General features: G+C 43.9%; 1 protein-coding gene across 4 annotated transcripts in view; it reads left to right on the top strand.

Annotated features, from left to right (window-relative positions):
• The window catches only part of LOC148010168 (uncharacterized), a 99111-nt gene that overhangs the window by 35070 nt on the left and 38509 nt on the right, over nt 1-25532 (top strand). For all 4 annotated transcript variants that reach the window (XM_087672586.1, XM_087672584.1, XM_087672587.1 and 1 more), the window contains one exon: nt 8949-9209. In XM_087672586.1, coding sequence (XP_087528712.1) covers nt 8949-9209 — 261 coding nt within the window. The remainder of the gene's footprint in view (nt 1-8948; nt 9210-25532) is intronic.

Here is a 25532-nt window from a genome sequence, read left to right as displayed (position 1 = left end):
GGACTATATCCAGTGGAAGAGTGCTTGGCACTGTTATATGCAAACTCTGCTATCGGTAAATACTCTTCCCAATTAGTTTGCCTTTTACTTACATATGCCCTAAGTATATCTTCAAGAATTTGGTTAACCCTTTCAGTTTGCCCATCTGTTTGCGGATGATCCGCCGTACTCATGCTAAGTTTAGTATCCGATTTCCTAAATACCGCACGGCAAAAATGGCTATCAAATTTTCTATCCTGATCAGAAACTATATTTGCCAGAAGGCCATACAATCGGTATATGTTCTCTACGAACAATCTAGCCAATTCTGGTGTTTTAACATCAGTTGAAGTTGGAATGAACCTAGCCATTTTGGTTAACCTATCCACAATCACCCACACAGAGTCGTGCTCCCTTTGTGTTCTAGGTAAAGTAACAATAAAGTCCATGGAGATACTCTCCCATTTTCCCGAAGGAATTTCTAATGGATGGAGAAGTCCTCCCATTTTTAATCTTTCAGCTTTATTAACCTGGCATTTATTACATTTGACCACATAGTCAAGGACGTCCTTATTCATTCCAGGCCAATAGAACTACCTTTTAATAAGACTATAAGTCTTATTAACTCCTGGATGTCCCGCGCTAGGGGTATCATGACACTCAAAGAGTATCTGGCGCCTTATTTCTGTATCTTTCGGGACACATACCCTACCCTTGTAGAGTAAATAACCATTATCAATGGTAAAATTCTTCCACTTGAATCCAGTTTGAGCAACCCCTGATGCTCCATTTCCTTGTTGAACATCCTCAGATATTCCTTCCTCAGTAGAAGCACTTTCATTTGGATCCCCATTTTTTATTGCTTCCCATATGTTGGAATATGCCGGATCAACCTGGCATTTCCCTTTTAAAGATTCAAGCAAGTTGGAAGTGAACTGAGTAAAACTCAATTCATTAATGATGGGCATTCTGCTGAGTGCATCAGCTACTATATTATACTTTCCTTTTCTATATCTAATCTCATAGTCGAACTCTTGGAGGAGTTCGGCCCATCTGGCTTTACGCCCGTGTAAATCCGGTTGATCATTAAGCCACTTAATGCTTTCATGATCCGATAAAATCAAAAGTTTTGCACCATACAAATAGTGCCTCCATTTTTTCATTGCATGTACTATTGCATACAGCTCCCTCTCATAAACAAAATAATTCTGTTTTGCACGATCTAATTTCTTGCTTTCAAAAGCAACTGTCGACCTTCTTGTAATAAGACCGCGCCTATTGCCTTACGACTGGCATTAACTTCAACCACAAATCGTTTATTGGGATCCACTATTAATAATACTGGAGCTGTAGCAATAGCTACCTTAAGTTTTTGAAAACTTTCATTTTGATCTGTTCCCCAATTAAAAATTTTCCCTTTCCCTTTAAGTTGGTCTGTCATTAGAACAACTATTTTGGCATAATCTCGAATGAATCTACGATAAAATCTAGATAAACCTAGGAAGATCTGCAGCTCTTCCAGGTTCCTTGGAGGCGGCCATTCAATAATTGCCCTTACTTTTTCTGGATCCATTTTGATTCCCTCTTTCGAGATAATATGCCCCAAATATTTGACCTTTTGTGCAAAGAATTCACATTTAGTTTTCTTCGCATAAAGGGAATGTGTTCTTAACAGTTGGAATACTAATTGTAAGTATTCCAAATGTTCTTCTCTTGATTTACTAAAGATCAAGATATCATCCAAGAAGACTACTACAAAATGTCCTAGATAGGGCCGTAAAACACTATTCATCAGCTTCATAAAGGTAGCTGGTGCATTAGTGAGGCCAAAAGGCATCACCAAAAAATCATAATGTCCGTATCTAGTACGAAATGCTGTCTTGGAAACATCTTGTGCCTTAATTCTTACTTGATGATAACCTGATCTTAAATCTATCTTTGTGAAGAATTTTGCTCCTTGTAATTGATCAAAAAGATCTTCCATTCTGGGCATAGAAAATGTATTCTTCACCATTATTTTATTAAGTGCTCTATAGTCAACACAAAGTCGCATAGAACCATCTTTTTTCTTTACCAATAAAATTGGTGAAGCCCAAGGTGAATTACTGGGTTGAATAAACCCTTTATCCAGGTAATCCTTAATTTGTCTTTCAACTTCTTGATGCTGTGTTTCACTTAACCTATACGGTGGTTTTGAAATAGGGTGTGTGTCCTTATTTATATCAATTGGGTGATTTATATCACCCCTATCTGGTGGAAGACCACTTGGTAAATCAGAAGGAAACACATCTTTAAAATTATCTAACAAACTACTCAATTCATTATTAACATTCAACTCACAAACATAAGAAAATTGTTGCTTTATATTACAGAAAGTAAAAGTATGCTGTACAAGAAGAGACCATAGCATATATACCTCACAAATCTCCTTCTTTATCAGCTTCTGAACTTCAATAGAACACAGCAAAGGATTATCAGATACTTCATGTTCACCTTGAATAACAAAAGTCTTACCATCCCTTTCAAATTCCAGTGTATTATGGTGATAACTACGTTTTAAGGATGGTTCCAATCCCCATAGCCACTCCCTCCCTAGAGCAATATCAGCTCTTTCCATGTTTATAATTTGGAAATCAAGTTTATCTTTATATCCTTGAATCTCAATTTCCAAATTGGATACCATTGTATCCCATATTTTATTGTCTTGGCCTTGCATCATACGAACAACATATTGATGCCCACTGTTTTGTTGGGGAAGTTTCAATTTTTTTACAAGTGCATAATTTATAAAATTATGTGTGGCAGAGTCATCAATCATGACTCTAACCCTTTTTCCAGCTATTAATCCATGTACTCTAAGTAAATCATGTGGCCCAAAAGTAGGCTGCCACATAGAAGTTGACATACAACACTTATGTTGTACATCCATGTGCAAGACCTCTAAAGATTTGTACTTTTCATGGCCCTTTAATTCTAAGGTCTGCACTACATGGATTTGTTTTTTTTTTTCCCTTGCCCTTGTCCTTATCCTTTCCTTTGTCTTCCCCCTTTTTCTTTTGAGGGCAATTCCAAGCAGCATGGTTAGGGGATAGGCAATTGAAACACAACTTTTCTTGTTTGGCCTTATCAAAGTCATCAGGACTTAACTTTGGCCTCATATATGGTTTCTTTTCAAAAGGTTATTTTTTACCCTTAAAAAATGGCATTTTCCTTTTAAATTTGCCCACAAATTTTGAGGTTTCCAATTCCTTAGACTTGGGCTCCGTATCAGTGAGACTAGTGAGTGTACCTGGACGTATACTATCTTCATGAATTAATGCAAATTTAATTGCCTCTTCCAACGTCTTAGGTAAACTCCGTTTTACTTCCTTTTTACAGGCTTTATCTAGTCCCCTAATGAATCCTCTTGTTTTTTGGAATTCATCTATTCCTTCCAATTTGAGGATTATCTCACGATATTCCTCCAGATATGTCAGTAGGGGTCGTCCCTTTTGTCTGACATAATCCCAATCTTCCCAATTTCTTTCCATTTCATTTTCAGGAAGAAATTCTTTCAAAAAGACAGATTCAAATTGAGCCCAAGTTTCAGGTATTTTATTTGCCTCCTTTAAAGTTCGCCACCACTTATATGCTTTGGGCCCCAAAGTTAAACTAGCCTCCAGTGCTTGGAGATGTGGTGGGGTATTTTTTAGTTTATGTAAATCTTCCCATTTTTGGAGGAAATTAAAGATTGTGTCTTTATTCCTATCTTTTTCCTCCCCGTAAAATTGAGGTGGTTTCATATCCTTTAGAACTGGATTATCCCTCAATTTATGGTAAGGTTGGGGTTCCTTAGGATCTCACATAGTCACATCTAAATCTTTCGATGAAGATGGGACATCCGAGGTTTCTATCTTATTTTTATCTCTTTCCAACAATAAAGTTAATTGAGATTTTATTTCAGTGAGTGTTTGAGTTAAAAATTCCATTTGAACCCCCTGAGCTTGCACACGAGCAGTAAGATCATCAAATTGCTGTCGTGTAGCAAAAAATTCTTCCCATTGTTCTTCTTGCATTTCTGGTTCCTGGGGATCTACCATAGGGTGGTCCCCAGAACTAGAACCTTCCATTACTTTCTCTTTCCCTCTTTCTGCCATTAATACACTGGAATTGGAAAGCAAAGATAAGAAATTTGCATACAAAGTAAAGTACTTCCCTGATTTTAATGGCAGGCAGTGGCTGTTGATTTGGAAAGAAACTCGAAGAGTAAGAAACAGATTTTATTTTTCCGGACAAAGTCGGTCACGCCGAAAATGGAGCTTCTTTGTAGAACGACTAGTATTCAGCTCCCTTCTTTAATAATCACGCAGACCATCAATGTCCTTTTCCTGAATTTACTTTCTGCTGAACCTGTACTTGTAATATAAATACAGTCAAGGCTGAAAAGAAGAAGTCCGAACACGCAGTCGACTGATCCAACACGTATCAGAAAAGAACTTCAACTTCAGCCCGTGAAAAGGAGAGAATGCGTGTCTTGTTGGTGTGTTCATGGAGGAGCATTCATAGACAGGCGTGGGCAAGATTCGATGGCCCACGATTAGCTTACGCGTTTTTTTAAACAGGCGTAAAAAGAATGGCTGCCCTTTCGATACGTTTCGTGACCACAATTACACGTCACGTTAAGTTTTTCGTGACGTGTCACGTCACGTCTGACTAGTGGCTTACGGATCGTTACGGGTCCGTCGACTGTTGTCGACTAAATTAATAGCGGGCACTTGACATTTGACCACGACTTTACGGGTCCGTCAACTGTCGACTGAACAGATCGTGGAGCACTTGTCCGTCGACTGTCGACTGAACAGATCGTGGAGCACTTGTCCATCGCTACCCTTTCGTTGAAGATCTCCAGGAATCCTCACGGCTCTGATACCAATGAAATATGTCTTCGGGAAAGACAGAGAGAAAAAGCGATGAAAGCCCTGAGCACGAGAGTTTCTTCTCCTCCCAACCACGCCTAGATAAGTGCTGGCACCTCTCACACGTATTCCTCTGCCAGCCGTCCACTTTTCTTGAGTCCTACTATTCTTGGACTCTCTTACTCTCTAGGCTCCCCTTAACCCCGTTCGGGCGCCCAAGAGCCCGGACGGTCATTCTCGTGCGTGTTCCCCTAGATTTACCTTAATGTCACATTAAATGTCACTTTAATGTCACATTAAATGTCACTTTAATGTCACATTAAATGTCACTTTAATGTCACATTCCATATTTATGACCTTAACGTGACATTAAATGTCACTTTTAATGTCACATTAATGTCACAGTGCATGTGGATAGATGTTGGTGCTTTAGGTAGTGTCAACAACTTTATGGATGTAGATGTAGAGGCAACTTAGGCAAGTGAAAAATCACAAAGGTTTTTAATATAGTGTGCCATCCCTTTCTAGTTTATATGTGGGTTTGTGAAAAATCACAAAGGTGAAGAAAGACCATTAGGGCCATTAATTTGGGTTGTATGTGAGTGGGAGGACCCAACCTATGAGGTGTTGTGCACATCTGACCTTGTTGGAGAGAGAGAAGTTGTAGGTGGAGATGCAGCATTTGAAGGAAACTTGACAAAACTATGGCTGCACTAACTTATGTGAGGGATGAATAGATGTGCGGAGAAGTCTATATAACGTCTTAGTATTCTCATGCAAAGGTACCTTGTTCTTGCGTGCCATTGATGCACCAGTAAGAGGAATAGTGATTATAGGTGATTACATCTATAGGCATATGAGGAGTGTCATTTTGAAGATTAGTGTAGAAATTGTAGTGCAAGTTGTCACTGACAATGGGAGTAGTTGTGTTGCTATGGATGCCTTGACAGGGAGAAAATTCTCTAAGATCATGTGGATTCCATTTGCATCTCATTGCTTGGATCTTCTCATGGAGGATGTGAAAACAATTGAGTGGATAGATGACCTCTTCAAGAGAGGTAGAAGCATGGGAAAGTTCATCACAAAGAAGTCTAGAGTGCATGGGTTATATAGGAAAAATAATGATTTGGATCCTTTGAAGCCATCAGCCACTCATTTTGCTTGTGTGTTTATTGTTGTGAAGAGGCTTGTGAGAGTCCGTTAGGGCCTCATGAGAATGGTCATCTCTAGGTAGTCGGCTGCATGGGAGGAGAGACATCAGCCAAAGGCTTTGACATTTGTGAGAAATGTCATGGATGAGGCTTATTGGGATAATGTAGGTGCATTGGCGAAATCTCTTAGTTCCATTTACACAATGTTGAGGATCATTGACATGGAACTCTCCAACTACTTGACCAATAAGAGTGGCAGTGGTATCTTTCTCCATCTGCATCTTGATGTTGTCTTTATGTCCTTTTCTTGCTATTTGGTGGCTTTCTATGCCACCAAGGGCAAGAGATTATGAGATTAGCATGCTGTCTACGGCTAAAGCAATGTTTGGGGGTACTCCATGTGTTGAGCCATGTCTCCTCCATCCTCCATGCATTGTGGGAACGATGATGGATGATTGCAAGGAGTCCATTGTACGTTAGGGGACCACTTGTACTTAGGAATGGAAGTGCACACCTTCGCTCATTATGTCTGCATAGGAGCTTTCTTGCTCCACCAGTTGACCAGTAAGAGTGATACTAGCACCACACAAAAGCCCTGCCTATATTTCATTCTCGTCTTCAGCTATTTTTAAGGATCTAATGTTTGCTCAGGGACCTGTATTTATGATGATTAGACTAATGTCATTCTATGAAGGGCATATGTGTTTTGGGCGTCCTCTAAGTACATCAATCTTTAGTAAAGGAAATGGATTGTTTTTATTTTATATTGAATTGCTCATCTACACATGCTGCAAATCCTTCTTGCTATGCAATACGTCTTGTTTTCTTTGCATAATCTAAAGACTGGATTGCTTGGGTCCTTCTAGCATAATGACAGGTTTTTGCTTTTGTTTAAAAAAAAAGGAGAAAAGTAAAAATTCTATTAACACACCTCAAAACAAAGTGTCCCAAGGCAAAAAAACAAGTACAAAGCAGCCCTGTAAATGACTTTCATGTCACGAATTATATCACAAGGGGAAGTCTATTACAAAGCCTGAATGAATAGCTACTCGGGACGTCTATATGTGGGTTTGGAAGAGGAAAAGTTGCCAAAATCCCAAGTCTTGAGAAAAGCATCTCTCCTCTTCCTCAGTCTTTGAGCTGCCTTGTATTCTCTTCCATCTTCCATGAAGAGTATGCATAGTCTCTATCCAAATCTTGGAGAGAGTTTCTGCAGTAGATATGTCCAAAAAATCAATAGCCTAGCTACATCTCATTGTCCATATGCACCAAGCAATAATGCTGGCTATGAGCTCCCATTTGTGATAATGCCCCTGAGTCCATACTGTTTATGAGAAATTTGGCATGAAAGTCCTACTCACAAGCTGCCTCAAGATGGGATAAGTCTGACACCCCTGTACATCCTCATACCCTCAAGTTGGGCCTTTGTCAGTGACCCATGTTATTCTCCCCCACATAGCAATCATAGAATTTGTAGTGCCATGAAACACCATCTTGAGAGCTCCCCTCCAGACCTTTTGAGCTCGTTGGCAATCCCATAAGCAATGCCTTTGAGTCTCCTCATGCTCCCCACATCCAACGCAAGGAATAGGGTCTCTACCATAGACAAGCCATCTACCAACTGCTAAACTCCTGTGTGCTAGTAACCAAAGAAAGAGTGAAATCTTTCTTGGTCTAAAGCTGTCCTCCAATCTCCTCCAGAAGTCTGCTAGGAAAGGTGGTGATATACCTTGGATAGTCTAGTGCTTAGCTGCAGCTGGCGCCACTCTGGTCTTGCTCATCTGTATTCTCCTCCCCAACCTAGTGGTATAACCAGAGAAGGGGACATCTTAAGGCATCTTTGCAAATGGGTCTCTCCATACCCACTCCCCAAGATCCCACTGAAGCCTTTGAGCCCAATGTCCTATCACGATGAGCCACAACTCTAATCCTTTATCGAGAGCATCCTATGAACTCTAACTGATCCAGATCCTCTTGCCTAAGTTTGCCATCCATCTCTACTGAAAAAGTAAACACACTTTCTCCACTGAAGGCTACTGCTGCAAGAAGGATCTCTCCTCTAGTAAAGAGCCCTATCCACATTAGATCTGTCATTGTGTCGTTTCTCCATTCAAGGGGTACCACCTCCCTAATGCTCTCCATTTACTAAACCCCCTAATACCTTGAAGTCTCTGTCTCTATATGGGTTGGCAGCTCCTGAAAGGCAAACCACTCCCTCACTGTAGAAGCTAACTGTGCTGAGAAACCCCCCCCCCCCCCAAGACAGTAGAGTCCTCCTTCAATGGTGTGGCCTCTCTCTGTCTTGAGTAGCTGACTAAAAAGAAGTGGCTGCCTCAACTTCTCTTCAACACTCGTTAGGTCGATATGATGAAGTCCTGTAGATATTGATCTCCATGCTTGTATAATAGATGCAGCAAATCTGACCTCAAAACTGTTCCCAAGCCCTGTAGCTTGGATATGCTGAAATAGCTAGTGCGTGCTAGGCTGCCACAGCCCTCCATGAGCGGGAACAATGGTCTCGTGCATATTGTTCCTTTATGTGTTGTCCTATTCAAATTGGTCTCGCTGTAACTTATTTTTGGGTGTCATGTCATCTCTTTACTTGTAAAGTGGTGATAAGTGGGTCACGCTATAACTTGTCTTGGGTGTTTATACCTTCTCTTCATTTGAATCTGGCAATAATGTTTCTTTCATATGTGTGACGGTTTTTTAAACTAGGTCTAGGTACCGATTCAAAAGTAAACCCATTTTTCCAATTATGCATCAGAAAGGTTTAAGCATAATAAAAAAAACTAAATCTTGCGTTTGAAGGGGTTAATCTATACAAACATTTCTATTGGTGAAGTTTGCAGTCTTGCTGACGCCTGAAAATTTGGAAATTCAATGTCTTAAGTACATATGTTGATCGTAAAATCTGCTATAGGTGATGGAAGAACGCATTAGAAATGAGGCAGCTGTCCTTGTGCAGTCAGCTAAGGATGAGTGTGCAATTCTGCAAAACCAGCTCAATGAAGCTCTTGTATCCAAAAGTGAAGCTGAGCGCTCCTTAAGCAGCTGTATACAGTTACTTCGTGAAGCACAGGAGGAGTTGGTAACATTGCAGATTTCACCAAAGCAAGAATTGCTTCCATGTGATCTGCTTGAGCTGGAAAAGTCACAACAGTTATGGCATGCAGAAGAACAGGTTGGCCACACAAGGTTTTCAACTTTTCAGCGGAAAACATTTAGCATTCAATTTTTCTGAAATCCGTCTGTTTAAGGCTTTACCACATGTTCTTGATTTTGTGTTTCATAATGGAAGTATGTATACATTTCAGCACTTGTGGAGAAATAAAGAAAACTTGCCAATGGTAATCTTCCTTGTTAACTAAGAAATCAAGGACTTCATTAGTATTTTTGTTAACGATCTCACTGCTTCATCCGTTGCATCATTATAAACTTTTCATGGATGAAAACATTTGAATGTAAAGGAATAACAAGTTACAACTACCAATCCAACTTCATAGTTGGACCATGTGGAAAAGCATCTTTATGCATAAAGCTCACAATTTTGGTGAATCTTATTTTATCTCTTTCCTCTTTCATTTACAATTAATGAAGACTGAAATTGGCCTTAATCAATTAAAGGGCAGTAGAACTTCAAACTGTAGACCAATTACGGCATTTCATAAGAAACAATGAATATAAAGGAGTAGAGCTAGCATGCTGCTACATAGTTGCACAACTTTAACAAAATGACCAATGTAGAGTGACCCAAAAACCTTGTGCTCCTTGCAGTATTTCATGTAGCTTTATTCCATGAACATCTGATACAAGACTTGGAATTCGGAATATAAAAGCATCTGATGACTACTTTCATGAGCAAAGCTCTATCTCTGCACGATGGCCCCAGAACACAATCCTAGAATTGCAGGACAACACTTTGCATCATATAGCCAGAAGTCTACAGCATGGATCTGATGCCACATGACTTGCAGCAGTTACTCAGTCAATCTTCTTCAGCACTGTGAGAAACAACTTTCATGATGGTCAAGACAGCCTCACCTCAGCCCAAAACAGTAAGGATTTTCTTGCAACAGCCAAGATCAGTCATATGACTATGGTAGCCTTGACTGCAACCAGACTGGCCATGATTGCAATCTGATTAGACTTGACTCCCCAAACATTCATGACTATCCTAGGTCAGCCATGACTGCATCGGATCTGCCATGAATCAGGTAGGGCAGCCACGACTCTGTCCTAGAATATGCAATTCCATGGGTAACCAGAAAGATCGGGGAAAGATATTTAAAAGAAAGGCTGATCAACAAGGCCAGGACTCTTGTTTTTATAGATCCAGCCTTATTGAAAATAAATCTGAGTCTTTCCCTGCACAAAAAGCTCAAACCCAGCTGTAAAAAGCCAAAACGCAATTTTGAGTTTTAAATTTGATAGGTAACACAGAAAACTAGCAAATAAGGTAAAATGTTAACTGTTTCCTAAGATAAACATTCAAAATGAATTGTTTCTGACTTCTCTTTTGAGTTATGAAATATCTGTGTATACATCACATCTGTACTGAAAACTCTTATTTTTGAACAAACCTTGTGTCATTCACACTTCAGCATCCATCATACAATTGTGTACACCTTTTGTCTCATTACTCTCTACTATCACCAATTAGGGTTATACCTGAACAATATGCTTAAGGTTTATCCAGGGAGACAATGCACATTAAATGACTTGCGGAATTACTCAGGGCCTGAGACAATGCGCAATCATAGTTATGTCCGGACATGTATGGTTGAGGGAACCGTATGTTTGTGGGGGGGGGGGGAGAGAGAGAGAGAGAGAAGAAAGAAAGAAAGAAAGATATATTAATGTCTACATAAGGCCAATGTGGCCTATGAGACAAAATCCAGAGTACATCCATGTCTAATGTCATCTCATCAGTAAGGTAAAGATAACATTACAAATAAGTGGGCGGCCTATGAAACAATATTGAAAATAACTATACGATGGGACTATACTAGGGTTGAACCATGTGTAGTGTTGTTCCATCGATAGAAAAGAAAAGGAAAGGAAAGGAGAACCAAATCTGATAGAACCATGTACAAAAGTGTGGTGGAGACTATGGGCTGTAGCTGATCTCAAGATTTGCACATGATCTCAGCTATGATGCGGTCCCTAGCTGCTTCACTAAAATGCCTGGTGGCGAGTCTTTGGTGTCTCGTGATAATGTTTCTAATCCGACTGTGGTGTGGCCTCCTTGGACGTGGTCCTGGTAGACGGGGTTGTCGTGCTTGACAGAGGGAAATGGCTCTATCCAATGCTCCACGGCGTGGCCTGTAAGGTGTCTGGGGTGGCTTTGTCTCTGCTAGGCTGGTAGTGTCAGTAGGGTCGGCTTTGTAGAAGTCTATCACTGCTGTGTGTGTGTGTCCTTCTAGATGAGTTGGCCTCCTGTCTTGGAGTAGTGCAGTTCGGCGCCTCTCGAGCTCCAAAAGGAAAAGATCTAGGCATCTGTGGTCCTCGTACTCCATGACGTGACGAAGGGGTCCAATCCATCACGGAAGAGGTAGTGGTACCGTTCTCGTATGTCATAGTATACTGTGCATCTGCATATGTAGTGCTCCTCTGTCTCAGGCTCTCAACCACAAAGCTGGCAAGTCCTATCCTCTGCAAGGGTATTTGTCCATTTGTGTGTCTCCATCTGAAGCCTATGTGAGGTGGTGTGAATTTGTCCGATAGCAACCCGTACACTATGGGAGAGATGGGTGTCCATATATGCTGGCCAAATATTGAAACCATCATTAGAGAGACACAAGAAATGACTCATGTAGAACTCCATCCTCGATTCTAGAGGGAGTGGTGGATGGATCCATGTCTTTGCTGTCTCAATCCTCAAGATATCAGCTCTGATCACCTGGTTCAACTCTGATCGGCTGAGAGAAAGTGTAGGGCAGTCAAGGCTATAATCCAAAGGTGGAAGACGGTCAATATCCAAACCATGTAGGCTCATTCAAACGGCTATCTGTGAAACCAACAGTTCTTCTCGCCTAATGTTGCTAGTTGTCTAGATGAGGTTAGTGCCAATCTAGAGTATCTATAGCGTGGAAGTTCCCATAGTTTGTGCCAAAAGGTCACAGCCCTGAAGAGTGCCTCCGTAACTATAGGTGTTGCCCCTAGCTCTGCTCTGACAATGGGATGTAGGGTGGAGGGCTTACTCCTAATCATGCGTGCTATCATCATGATCAATGGCCTTTCCATGCTATCCCAACCATCATAATGATTCCTCTCTACTCCAATCTGATCAGTGAGTGGGCTAAGACGCCTGTGGTACAAGCTGCAATCCCATATCTTTGCTCCATATAGTAATGTAGGTGTGACTAGGGTGTCAAACAACCAGAGTTTGGTGCGGGGCTCCTGGAACTGTATGTGAGCACATTGACTCTCGAGTACCCCTAGTGTTGCGTATCCACGTGCCAGATGTGCCTCTGATGCCTCTCTCAATGAAAAACGTGGGCTAGAGAAGGTGACTCCCAAATAGACTTATTCCCTCACATGCTCCAGTATGTCTCCCCCAAATGTGAACTCGTACATAAATCTAGTCACCCATGCTGCTGAAGTATTGAAAACCATGGTTTTGGTTTTCCCAAGGTTCACTATGAGGTCATTATCTCTACAGAAAATGTGCAGAGCATCTACATGGCACTGCAATCCCTCTGGTGAATTTGAAATGAGAACAATATCATCTGCATACAGTAATATTGGTATTAGCACCCCTGCCAGGCTGGCTCGAGCTCCTCCTCCTCGGTCTATGTAATCGGACACTTCATCTATGTATAGACCAAACAATGTGGGTGAAAGTGGACATTCTTGTTTTACTCCTATGATACTGTCAATCCTCTCTAATAGCCCCCCAGGTGTTCGTACATGACCTGCTACTGTCTCATATAATGCATAGACACCCCATCGTATACCCTTTGGTACTCCAATGTCTTGCAATCTCTGCATGATGCGTGCACGAGGCATTGCATCAAAAGCTTTGGGAAAGTCTACAAAGCAACAATAGATCCTCTTGCCTCGGGCTCGACCCTCCTCAATAATGGCTCTAAGTGTTAGAATATGGTCCAGCGTGGTATATCCTCGTCTGAAACCTGCATGTCCTTGTGCTTTCTTGCCTTGCATTTCAGCCCACTCACTGAGTTCATGCTCCAATATAGATCCATATACCTTGGCCAAAGTATGACCGATTATGATAGTCCTGTAGTTGCTAGGAATCAGGGGATCACCACTTTTAAATAGCGGAATTATAGTGTTGTCTGACCGACTCATAGGGAAACCTTCACATACTACTCTATTGAACATATGTGCTAATATGGGTGCTAATATGTCACAAGCATGTCAGAAATGTTCTACTACTAGTCCATCCTCATCCTGTGCCCTCCCATTTTGTAATCTATAAATTGGATCATTAACCATTTTCCATGTGAAGAAAGACCAATGTGTTGGCCTACAAGCTTGTGGGGGCTGCATAGGTGGCTGTCCTGGTAGGCCATACAAGTGTCTCCCATAGTCAAGCCAAGCATCTGGTGATGTAATCTGTATGGGGGGACTGTCTTTCATGAAACATCTTCCATGCTCTCTTGCTATCCCGCCCCAAAAATAGCTGATATATCTTTGCTTTTGCTTTCGCTAAGTAGTCTCGTTTCTTCTTCCACACAAGGCGTTTGAAGAACGCCTTTGCTTGGTGATGTGTCTAAGTGCCTAGCTCCACTTCTCTCTGTAAGCGAGCTCGGGTGACTCTACAGTCATCATCATACCAGCTATTTTGGGGAGCAGTAGATCGTGTGGGTCTACATTGGGGCAAGTTGTGTGGGAATGCATACATGGCTGATCCATCTATGGCCTTTGCTAAATCCCTTGTATATTCTTCCGATGATCTACTCAAGTCCAATGTATGTAAACTGGTTTGCAGAGAACCACTGTAGATGCGTGAGGTGTTTTCTGTAAAGTAGTATTTGGGATGTTTAGGGAAGCATGGTGTTTCATGTTTCATATGTACACAAGAGGGGATGAATGTCAAAATAGCATGATCTGCTGCTATGCCAATTGTTCTCTTAGATATCTTAAAGTTTTGGATGTCTGGTATCAATGCTGGTGAGCCTATCAAGTAGTTCATAGTACTTGCCCCTCCTTTGTGATTCCAACATGTCAAATTGTCAGATCCTGGCAATTGTGGCAGACCATTAAAGATGGCTAGTCTATGTGCACTTCCCAAAGTCAATAGGTGTGTCCCATAGGTACTCACTTCTTTATCTTGGGCTCTCCTGCGTAGGCCTATTTCATCTATGTCGATCTCTTTGAACATGGCATTATCATGCATATAAAAGTCACTCTGTATATCTCCAGTGCATGCATTGAAATCTCCTACTAACAATATGTCCCCAATGCTAGCATATCTCATGATATCCTCATAAAGTACATTAAAGGGAGATCCATCTTGTGTGGCATAGGTAGAATTTGCAGGAGGAAAGTAGCACACAATAAAAGCGATGAATACATCCCGTGGTCTTCCTGCATGTATCCTAATCCATAAATATTGTGCATCATCATCTCTTTTCATTACTTGCACTATCCCTTTGAGGTCTTCCCGGTATAGTATGGCCACACCTCCAGAACCCCTAGTGTTTCCTAGTTTTCTAGTTGCTGGGCGAAATGCACTTTCCCACTTGTATCCCCATACGTCTGGTAGTCGGCTACCTTTACATTGGTGTGTTTCTGTGTACATTGCTATATCTATGTTTCGGTAGCTATCTTCAAAGTAACCAACATCCAAGCATAGGACTCCATTACAATTCCATATTGACATCCGAAGTGTCTCATAGGCCTCATACCGTCATGAAGTCCTTTTGTCAATGATGATGACCCGTCCATCCCTATAAACAGCCCACTTTCCCTCTTTGCGAGCCTCCAATACCTTGGGCATGTGTTCTCAGCGATGCGCTATTTGTGCTGGGGTAAGGTCCTCATCCAAATAAATCTTCTCACCCTTGAGGGCTCTCCTCTTGGAGAGGAAGGCCTTTTTTTTCTCTATGCCCCCAAAGCGAACAATTAGAGCCTTGGACTTAGAGTCCTCTTTCCCCACTCTCCAAGCACTGACGATGGTACGTCTGAATTCCCAATTTTGTCAGCAAGTGTCTTAGCATCTTCTTGTGGGCTGCTCTTCTCCTCCCATCCTACTTCCCGTACATGTAAAACCCTAGCCCGTCTCCTAGCCTCTTCTTCCAAGGTAGCATTCATTTCTTTAGTCTTGTTCACTAATGTTCCCTTATTCTTTTTTTACTACCTCAATCTATGGGATGCCACTTCTGCCCATGAGTGAACCTCCCTTTCACATGCCTTCAAAGCCTCTCTCTTTTTGTAGTTCTTCTTGCAAGTTCATTTCTTTTTTCTTAAATGTATTCAATTCTTCCCCTAGTTCTAAGATTTCAGATTTGCAAGCATCTACCACTTTCAGCATTTCAGTTTTTAGCACGTGCATTTCAGACAACATTTGTGCCTGTAAGTCATTCTTAATCTTTATTTGCATGTCTTGCATTTCTGCCCTTTGATTTACTATCAGTTCGGCTTTGACCTGCTCGTATTTCTTTCTCCAATTCTTGTCTCATAATTCGTAGTTCAAAGCGAATCATGAGATGAATTTCTTCGTATTTCTTTTCATTCATGGTGTGTGAGGTCTTTCCATGCGTGTCAGATGCTGGGGAGACGGTCCAATCACGGACCCTACGGCCATATGTCTTGTACTGTGTGTTCTTAGAAGGGGTGTTGAACATTGCTTCCATGGACGGTTGTGTTAGTTCTTGATCAGATTCGTCTCCCAGATATTCATTTTCCACGGTTTGATGCTTGCATTTATCTACATTATCCATCTCTCACACACTGTGCAAAGCCACTCAGCTTGTACTTTGTACTGTCAAATCAGAGCAATTTTTGTGATTCCTACAAATTTCCAGGGTTTCCCTAACCCCTCACTAAATTTTTGCAAGCCAGTAATCTTTTATGAGCCCAAATGTCTTCACACTGTTTACAGTCACTGCAGAAATACAAATTGCAGCCCTAGTCAGTGCATTACTGCATACTCCAGGACATGATCAAAATCAAAGTCAATGCATCATTGCCTAGTCCACAAGCCAGTGCATCAATACATGTCACCCGGGTCTGCATTCATGTCATTCTGAGTACATTTGTGTCATATCAATCTGATTACATCTGCAATCTCAGTACATTGGCATCTGGGTCTGTGTCAGTACATTGCCGTGTCAGTACATTACTGCATATAGTACGCTTACATCTCTGCATCACTATAGTGCTAACGACAGGTCTGCCTCACACCAGAGAGGTGTCTACCTCATGACAGGTCCCTCCCGATAGGTTTGAGACCACAACAGGTCTGACATCACGCCAGATACGTTGCGTCAAGTCCTCACGACACAGCTGGCATCACGAGAGGTCCCTCTTGATAGGTTTGACACCATGACAGGTCTGACATCACGCCAGGTACGTCGCATGAGAGAGAGAGAGAGAGAGAGAGAGAGGCCATCGGTCTTGTCCTAGTGAGGCCCTTTCCTGCGTTTTGATTCCTGAGCGCTGCCAGCCTACAGGAGATTGTGCCTGTCGCCCTGCTGCAGCCTTGTGCAGGGCAGGGCAGCGGGAGAAATGAGGATCTGTGTGCCAGCATTCCTGCATCTGTCGGCACCTGGGAGCCTGTAACGCTGAGTGCCTGCCCTCTGTCTGCAGTTTCAACCCTTATGCTGTTCCTGGAGCCCCTGTTCTGCAGCCCTGCCCTGGCTTTTGGGTTCTGTAGCACAGCAATGCAGCCTGCCCTGTGCTATGCCCCCCCTGTCCAGTGCAGCATCCATGGATCTCGGCCTGATTATTAAACCATTATGAGAAAGTTGCAAGAAGTGACATTGGTATTGTGCCATTTTCATGCCTAATGGAAAAGGGGGACTTGGACCAAGTCCTTTTTGTCTCCACTTTAGTGATGTCTGCTATGATCACACTATTCAGCTCCGCACGACTGAGACTCAAAGTAGGGCAGTCAAGGTTTTAATTGAGCAGTGGCAGTCTATCTGTACTCATGTTATGTAAGTTCAGCCATGTGCTCATATGTGCAAACCAAGAGTGTCTATCTCCCTTTGCTGCAAGCTGTCTTGAAGGCTCCAAAGCTTGTCTAGGATATTGGTCTTTAGGGAGCTACCATATCCTTTGGAGAAAAGTAATTGCTTGGAATAATGTCGCAACTACCATGGGTGTAGTGCACAATTTTGCCCGGATGATCTCTTGCAGTACTAAGGTTTTTACTCTTATCATATGTGCTATCATCATGACGAGCGGTCTTTCCATATATTCCCAACCATCATAGTGTTGTGCTTCCGGTCCATCACAGTCCATAACTGTCATCCGTCTAGTATGATAAAGTCTTGGGCCGCAAATGGCTACATGTAGTAGGGAGCTACAAGCTTAACCTCCGAGACCTACAGACCGCTTATTGGTCAAGCATTTCAAGCCAAGCGGCCATGGCTACCTCTCACATAGCCGACGTGCCCTCCCTACCTATGGGGTGTAGTGAGCTTACCTTGATGCCCGATTGAGTACCCTCCTCTCCCGTGCACGCCGGTAGCTCCACAATCCTTGAGGCAAGCTCAAGCAACCTCAATCCCTCTCCAACAAGCTCCATCCTCCATAGACGCATGAGACGAGAAGAGTAGAGAAGAGAAGAAGATGAAGAGAGGAGATGGGGAGCTTCTTTTCCTCGATCCCTCACTCTCACGTACTCACTCCCTCACTCCCTCACACTCACTCACTCCCTCTCTCAAGCATAAGCAAGAAGGCAAGAAGAAGAGAAGAAGAAGAAGAAGCTTTTTGCCACACACAAGAATGAGCTTCTCATTCACTTTTCAAGTTTATATACATGCCCTACTTCCCACGGGTGGTCATCCTCGATTTTTACATGGCTGGCCATGGTCTAGGCCATTTTTCTCAATTCTTTCACTTCCTAGCTAGTCTTAATGCCCTTCTAAGTTCACAATTTGCACAGGAGGAAGCCTGGCACTCTTTTACAAGGATTTGAGAGCGCCTTTGCATTTAAAGATGCGCTTTCTTGCTTTTAACTCCTCCAGACTTTGGCGGTTGCGCCTTGGACTTTTGGCGGTTGTTTCCATGCTTTTGGATTTTTTCCAGACTTATTATTCTTGTGGGCGCCTTCTCCATGCCTGTCCTACGCCTTTTCCTGCTTCTCAGATTTTTCTATTTTCCTACTTTTTCCTGTTGCTGGTGTTGCAGTAAACATTACCCCCCTCTTAGCCGATTGCCAGTCCCATGGCACTGATGGGTGGTAGCTTGGAAGGTGGTAGTGTTGGTGGCTAGGTGGCCTTTTGAGTTTGTATACATGTCCTTGTTGAGGATGGTGTTGGAGGGAGTTATCTTTGAAATTGAAAATGGTGTTGAATTGGGTCCCTCTGGAAAGGTGTCTTGACAAAGATCTACTTTGTCTTAACAAAGATCTGCCCTTGAAATTGAAAATGGTGTTGGGGCGGATTCATTGGTTGATGTGCTTTCGTCTTGATACGGCCCAATCTTAACCTGCAAGGCAAAGTTGTGCACTTCCTAAGGGGTGTGTCTACCTCTCCGTGGTGCGTGCAGTGCACGAGGTGGTGGAACTGGGAGTTGGGTTGAACCTCGGGGCAAGCCCACGGTGTTGTCCCACACACTTGAGGACCCAGTTCATGCATCATCATGGGTGCGGTGCAGAGCTTAGGGTGGAAACCCTAGGTGCAGTGAATGTGGTGCTCAAGATGTTTCATGGGGAGCTCAAACCTTTGCTTTTCTCTTTCTTGTACCTTTTTATCCTCTAGTGCTCTCTTTCTTTTCATTCCTGGTACTGGCCTCTTTTCTTTTTCTTTTTTCTCTTTCTTTCTCTTTCTCTTTTTTTTTTTTGGATGACTTATTGAATACAAAAAGAGTTCTTATGCTGCATTTCTATCATCCTCAGATGGTCCACGAGGTGGCTTTAGGCACTTAGTCGAAAATGCGCGGCTTTGTAGATATTCTTTGATGCTAGCTCTTACCTTTAGAGGTGTTGATGATAAAAAGGGATGGTTACACCTCGTGAAGCGAGTATCGCTCATGTCTTCTAGGATTTCCGTGCAGAAGGAGGGGAGTAAGGTTGCCTTCATTATGAGTCTAGCCATGGTGCGATTGTCGATGCCTAAGTTGATATAAAAAAAGAGCGAGGGAAGGTGGGCTTCCTCAGCTGCAGGCTTTTGCTTGAGCAAGAACTTAATGAGCCTAAGGTAATTACAGGTTACTATAAATGCCGGGTCTGGACATGAGGAGAAATCCTCGAGGAAGCGGTTGATGGATGGAAGAATATCCTCCAATCTAAAAACCAAGCATCCCTCGGGAGTCCGAGCATTGATATTATAGATTATTGGAAAGTCAAGGGGTCTATGCAGGTTCCTGTCATGGTTGACTCCATGTCTGCGGGGATAAGGCATGTAGATGGGGTCGTTCCGCTCTTCAGGCAATGAGTTGCAGAAAGCAGTCCAGGCATCAAAGTTGGTATCTCAAATCCTCCTCCTCCACTTCGGCTGCGCCTCGTAGCCCTGGACGGTCTTGGGAACCTGATTCACCTTGTCCTGCCAATAATCTGCTGGTTCTTGCCTCCATCTGGTAACTACAATGTTCCTCTCCTGTATCCATTTGTTGGCGAGGTCATTAGTCATGCTGTTGATTCTTGTCACCGTCTCCAGGGGTAGAACACGATCCAAAGCTTGTGGATAAGAAAAGGATAGCTCAAATAGTCGTGTCTAGAACTCTTGTTGTCGCCATATAGTCAACTCTTGAGACCAGTTGATGGGATGGGGATCCTCGCGTATCGGCATGGGCTCTTCAGGGAGTTGCTGTGGCCGTACTCTCGCTCTCCTCTGGGCTTGCTCTACGAGCTCTTGCCTTCTTCTTCAGGCTGTTACCAAGTGTTCAGGAATTTGTGCCCCTTCTGGCTCTTCCGGTGGCAATTCAGGTAGGGGCGGACTAGGCTCTTTGTGTTGTTCTTCCTCTAATTCTTGCTCAAAGTCCGGCCCCTCTTCCATGGCTTGCTCTACCGCTAGCTGGTCTTCAGGTGGTGGCTGTTGCACTTATCCTTCAAACCCTAGTTCCTTGAGCTCGTCAACGGAAAGACCGGCTTGCCGTAGGTAACTGTATTGTTGTGCCGCAGTAATACCTGCGCTGGTTAGAAGGGTGTGTTCTTGAAGGCCATATCTCAAGGCACGAGATGTCAATTCCAACTTCCTCTTTATCCTTTCCATTGAGTCCTCGCCTTCAACTTGGGTGATATTCAGCACCGTGCTCAAGAAAGCTTGTCTCTGAGTGTCTAAGCACACTTTGGCAGCCTCTGCTCTTGATTCCTCGAACATTCTTTCGCATTCACTCGCCGCTAGGCATTCTATTAGTCCACGCACTCTTTCGAAATTGTGCTGCTCCCATTGCTGTGCCTTTTCTTCCATCTTTTTCCTTCCCTCCTCCATTTCTCGAGACAGCATCACTACCACCTGTTGCTGCTCATTCACTAAGTCTAGCATCTGCGTCTTCTTATTGTGGCAGTTCAGCTGCTCTTCTGCTATTTTCCTTCCTTGTTCTGCAATGGTAAACTTCAGTCTTACCTCTGCGAATCTCTCTGACAATTCTTCCCGGATCTGCTCACGGGTTTCTAACTTTGCAAAGTGCAGTCTTCTTTGTGTTATTGCCATAGCCATGAGAGCTTCCACATCGCTTTTTGTGTTTTCCAAGTCATCTTTTAGCTCCTGTGTGCTTCTTCCTGTGGCATCCTGCCTTTCTTGCTCTAGGACTTGGATCTCTCTTTCTAGTCTTCCTTGCTCCTCTATTTCATACCACAGCCGGAACGCCAGGGCGTCCTCTTACTCTTGACATTGCTCTTCTGACTCCTGGTTTTCTTCCTGCCAGCGCTTCTTCAAGCGAGCGGTCCTTTCCGTTAGCTCATCATACTGCTGAATTAACATTTTCTGACTCTTTAGAAGAGCTAGTGCATCTTGTTTTTCCTCCTCCAATCTTTGCCTCAAACGATCCTCACTCTCTTGAGCTTCCTTGGCCTTGGCATCCAACTGCTCTTTTAGGGCCTTAAGCTCTTTTTGATGATCTGCGGCTTGCTTGGACATGTTGAGCCTCAAAGCTGCTGAGGTTTCCTTTTCAACGTCCAGCTCTGCCAAGGCTGCTCTCTTTTCCTCTTTGGCCTTGCTCAATTGAGTGAGGAGTTTAGCCACATAAGCGTCCTAGTCTGTTATTGGTGACACTGTGAGAGGGGTCGTAGTGGTTGATGCTTCCAGCTTTTGCCGCTTGGGGTCTCACTATGATTCTATTATATTTTGCGGATGGCCTCTTTGTTCCTGCTTCAGGAGCAATCTCCGCCACTTTGTTAGCCAAGAGTTGTATCATTGCCATTAATTGAGCCGTGTCCCTGGCATCGACTCTTGTGTCGTGGTGGGTGTGGTTTCAGTTGGGAGTGGCACAAAGGAAGAGGGGAGGGGGTGCAGTGGGGCCTTGCCCTTTCTTGCAACCACCGGGGCTGTTTCTACATTGCCACTAACTCCAGCCTCATGATGCAGACTCAGTGGGCTCATCTCTCCCCCTCCATGGGTCTCTTCCACGGACCTGTGAGTTGCCTTTGCCAAATCCGCAGCGACCTTTCTCCTCAGTTCTTTAGCTCTTCTCTTCCTCTTCTCCTCGGCTCTTCTTGACTCTTCTCTGATACTTTCAAATTCCTCCTCTTCTTTTCTCCTTCATTCCTCCTCCATTTTCTTGGACTCTTCTTGTGCTCTTTTCAACTCAGCTTTCTATTCCTTGCTTAACTTTTCCTTCTTCTGTTTTTGGATCTTGGCAGTCTTCGCCTTTCCTTGTGCCCTAGCTTCGGCTTGAGTGGATGGTGCTTTAGGCTCTTCTCTGTCACTAGTGGTGTGTTCACTGGATCTGTCTTCCTCACGGTGCAGTGGCTAGGAGGGTGCTACTATCTCTTCAATTTCCCCTGCTTCCTTGGTGGCCTCGTGAATAATGGCCGTCAGTACACCATCGTATCTGATGGTAGAAGCCTTGGCAGAGGACTTTTTGCGGGCTGATCTCGCTGTAGAGGCTGTGGACTCTCCTCTAGTTGCTGCTGTACCTGTAGCAAGGGCCTTTGCTGCTGTCTCGATGGTCTTTATGATGAACACGTTCCAATCCACTTCCTCAAGGGACCTTGCCGCTATGCTTTCCAACACTGGGACACTGATCCTGTTTATCAAAGCATTGTATCTTTGTCCTGAGAAGAGGGCGTGGACCATCTTTGCTTGCATCTTTACTTCCGGGTTTGGGATGTTTGCCAAACTTACGCCATCCACTATACACACCTCACTCCTGTTCATCCCCAATATGGCATATACATCTCTTCTATGATGCTTCACAGCCTTGGGGACCAAGCCAAGGGCCTTCTCCACCACTTCAGCATTAAGCGGTACCTCCACCTGATGGGCAATATCCCCTCTTTTTACTGTCGTCAAAACTCCTCAGGAACTCCTCAGGAATTTGATGGTTATGAGCGGTACCTCCACCTGATGAGCAATCTTGGGGAATTTGATGGTCATGAGCTCGTACTCTTCCCAGGTGCATGGTAAAGCACGAACTTTAGAAGCAAGTGGCTCATCAAGAAGGCCAAGGTCTAGCCGCTCATAACTTTGGGCGAAGGTCGTGAATGTGCTGTCCAGCATTTTAATGCAAGTAACCAAGTCATCACTTGAATTGGCAGCAAGGTCCTTGGCCATAGCAAGAAATGAGCGTGGCTCATATGAAGGCCTAAGACTTGCTAGTGGCTGCGGTGGAAGAGAACTAGATGGATGCATTAGCGATGATGTTCCACTAGATTGCTCCTTGGGATGAGCATCTGCTTGGAAATTTAGTTGTGTGTCTTGCGGCTTGGAAGATGTGCAACCTTCATCATGATCTGCTTTGAGCATGCAAGAGTCAGTCGCATTAGATGATTGCGGACGTCTACCTGCTGCGTAAGTTGATGGGTTTGTGAGATCTCGAGAGACACAGTGGGTTCAAGCTGCATGGGACTGATTGGTCGAGTCTCTAGAGACTTTGCTCTAGTATCAGTAGTGGCTAGTTTAGAGCGAGCGGGTTGCGGCTTTAGCTGATAGATGGGCTTAGGTTTTGGGGCTTCAGCCTTTGTGGTTGTCATAGATTTGACAGCTTGGATCTTAGGTATGGCTGGTTGTTTAATGAACACGCTGCTTGAAGCAGGTGTGGCCACAAGCTGTATAAGGGGTTTGTTCTTAAGGACTGATGACTTGGGCACCCAGATCCAGGTGTTGCCCTCATAGTATACTTGAGCACATAATAGGGTTATGGGAACCCATCGCGGCTTAAGGATGCGTTTACGTCTTTGGCATCTAGGCTGCTTTCTAGGCTTTGCATGAGAGTTCCTAGGTTTGCGGGGTCGCGTTTACTTATTGTGGGAAGGCTTGCCTTGATGTTTAGGTACCCATTGAAATGTAGGTTGCTTAACCTTAGGAGTGGGTTTGGTGGGGTGGTGTTTTGTGAGCTGAGTGGGGTGTGACACATCACGACCCCCCTCCTTAGCCTTAGGCATGGTCTTCTCTATTGGTAGAGTGCCAGTCTTGGAGGGACCCGCACTGCCCTTGCTGAAAGTTGTCACGACGCGCACATTTCCTATGGCAAGATGGATACGCTGTAGGTTGTAATCGACGTAACAATGGGTTTGTTTTTTGAAAGTGCGCCCTAGCAGCGGCGCCTTGCCTGCCTCCTTTGTGTTGGGTAACACACAGAAGATGATCGGCAAACTTTCAGACTCAATAGAGACAATGACTTCGCACTTTCCAAGGAGCGCATAGGATTCGCCCCCAAATGGGCTAAGTTTAGCGTTAGTTGGCTGCAACTGGGGTTGACCAATGAGGGTTCAATGAGCATGGGTTAGGATATTGAAGTCAGCTTTCTCATCGACCAAAGCATCAAAAGAATGTGTCTTTTGGGCTGTGGCCGTGATTCGTAAATAAGCTGGAGCAATAGCTTCCTCATCATCCTCTATCTCGGTGATGGTTGTGACGGAGACATTGATAGGGGCCTCTATCATAGGGGGCTCATGTAAAGGATGTGTGGGAGGGTAGTACTTCTTCATGCGACTGCCATTGAAAAAGCCTATGCCCTCGCCTTCCAGTGTTTCAAGTTTGACATTGCCCATCCTATTGATGGCACGCACTCTAAAAGGTCCTAACCCTTGGAACTTCATTTTCCGCTTATGGCCTTCACAAAGTACAACAACACAAGGTCGCCTTGGTCAAAATCACGTTGTTTGACATGCTTGTCAAACCACATCTTTCTTCACGCCTTTTCAAAAATTAGAGCGTGGGTGGCGATGAGTCTAGTTTGAGTGAGGCGTTCCAACTGGATATGATGGTTAGTTCAAGCCTCTTTCCCTTCCCAACGCTCCTACACCGCTATCCTCAAGCTAGGGATAAAAAATTCTAAAGGTAGGATAGCCTCGGTTCCGTATGTCAGTCTGAAGGGCATTTGTCCCAAAGCTGTTTTATAGGCTATTCGATAGGCCCATAAAGTTGCCATGAGCTTGTTATTCCAGTCGCTCCCATAAGTGGAAACCACCTTTGTGAGCATGTTGACCAGGATCTTATTCGTTGATTTTGCTTGGCCATTGGCTTGGGGATAGTACGGTGAAGACTTCCTATGGATGATCAAGAAGGTTGAGAGCAGGTGGGCAATCACCTCATTGATGAAGTGGGTGCCTTGGTCGCTCACTATCTCAATAGGGCAACCAAATCTGCAGATGACCTGCTCCCATAAGAACTTCGCTGTGGTCCTTGCGTCATTCTTCCTTGTGGCTCTTGCTTCAGCCCATTTCGTCAAATAGTCAGTTGCTACGATGATACATCGAGCCTGCGAATACTGGGCCGTAGGACTAATGGGTCCGATGAAGTCAATGCCCCATTTTTTGAAAGGTTGTCGTGCTATTACTGGGGTCAATTTCATTTTGTCCTTCCGCGCGGGGACCTTGGTCCTTTGGCACTCATCACAGTGCTTGACAAATCTAGCTGCGTCACGGAATAGCGTGGGCCACTACAGTTGAGACTGCTGCACCTTGCGGGCTGTCGTGTCTCCATTGGAATGCCCCCCAGCGATTCCGGCGTGTGCCTCTCTCAACGTGTCGTGCATCTCATGTTCGCACACACACTTGCGTAGCAACCCGTCTTGCTCTAGCCTATAGAGTTGGCCGGCAATCAACTAATAGGGTTGGATCTTCACAATAAGGCTTCTAATCTTGGCCTTCTCGATAGGTCTCTCGGGTAGCCCGTGTTCTCATGTGGATGACATCATCAGCCCAATATGGCGTTAAATCAGCCTTGAATAATTCCTTGTCACTGGACAGGCCAAAGAGATGCGC

This window comes from Lygodium microphyllum, chromosome 30 (assembly GCF_053477565.2).
Source record: "Lygodium microphyllum isolate KBCC chromosome 30, Lygodium_microphyllum_v1.1.10, whole genome shotgun sequence".
NCBI lineage: Eukaryota > Viridiplantae > Streptophyta > Polypodiopsida > Schizaeales > Lygodiaceae > Lygodium > Lygodium microphyllum.
Note: the sequence above shows the minus strand (reverse complement) of the source record. Positions and strands in the feature narration are given on the sequence as shown.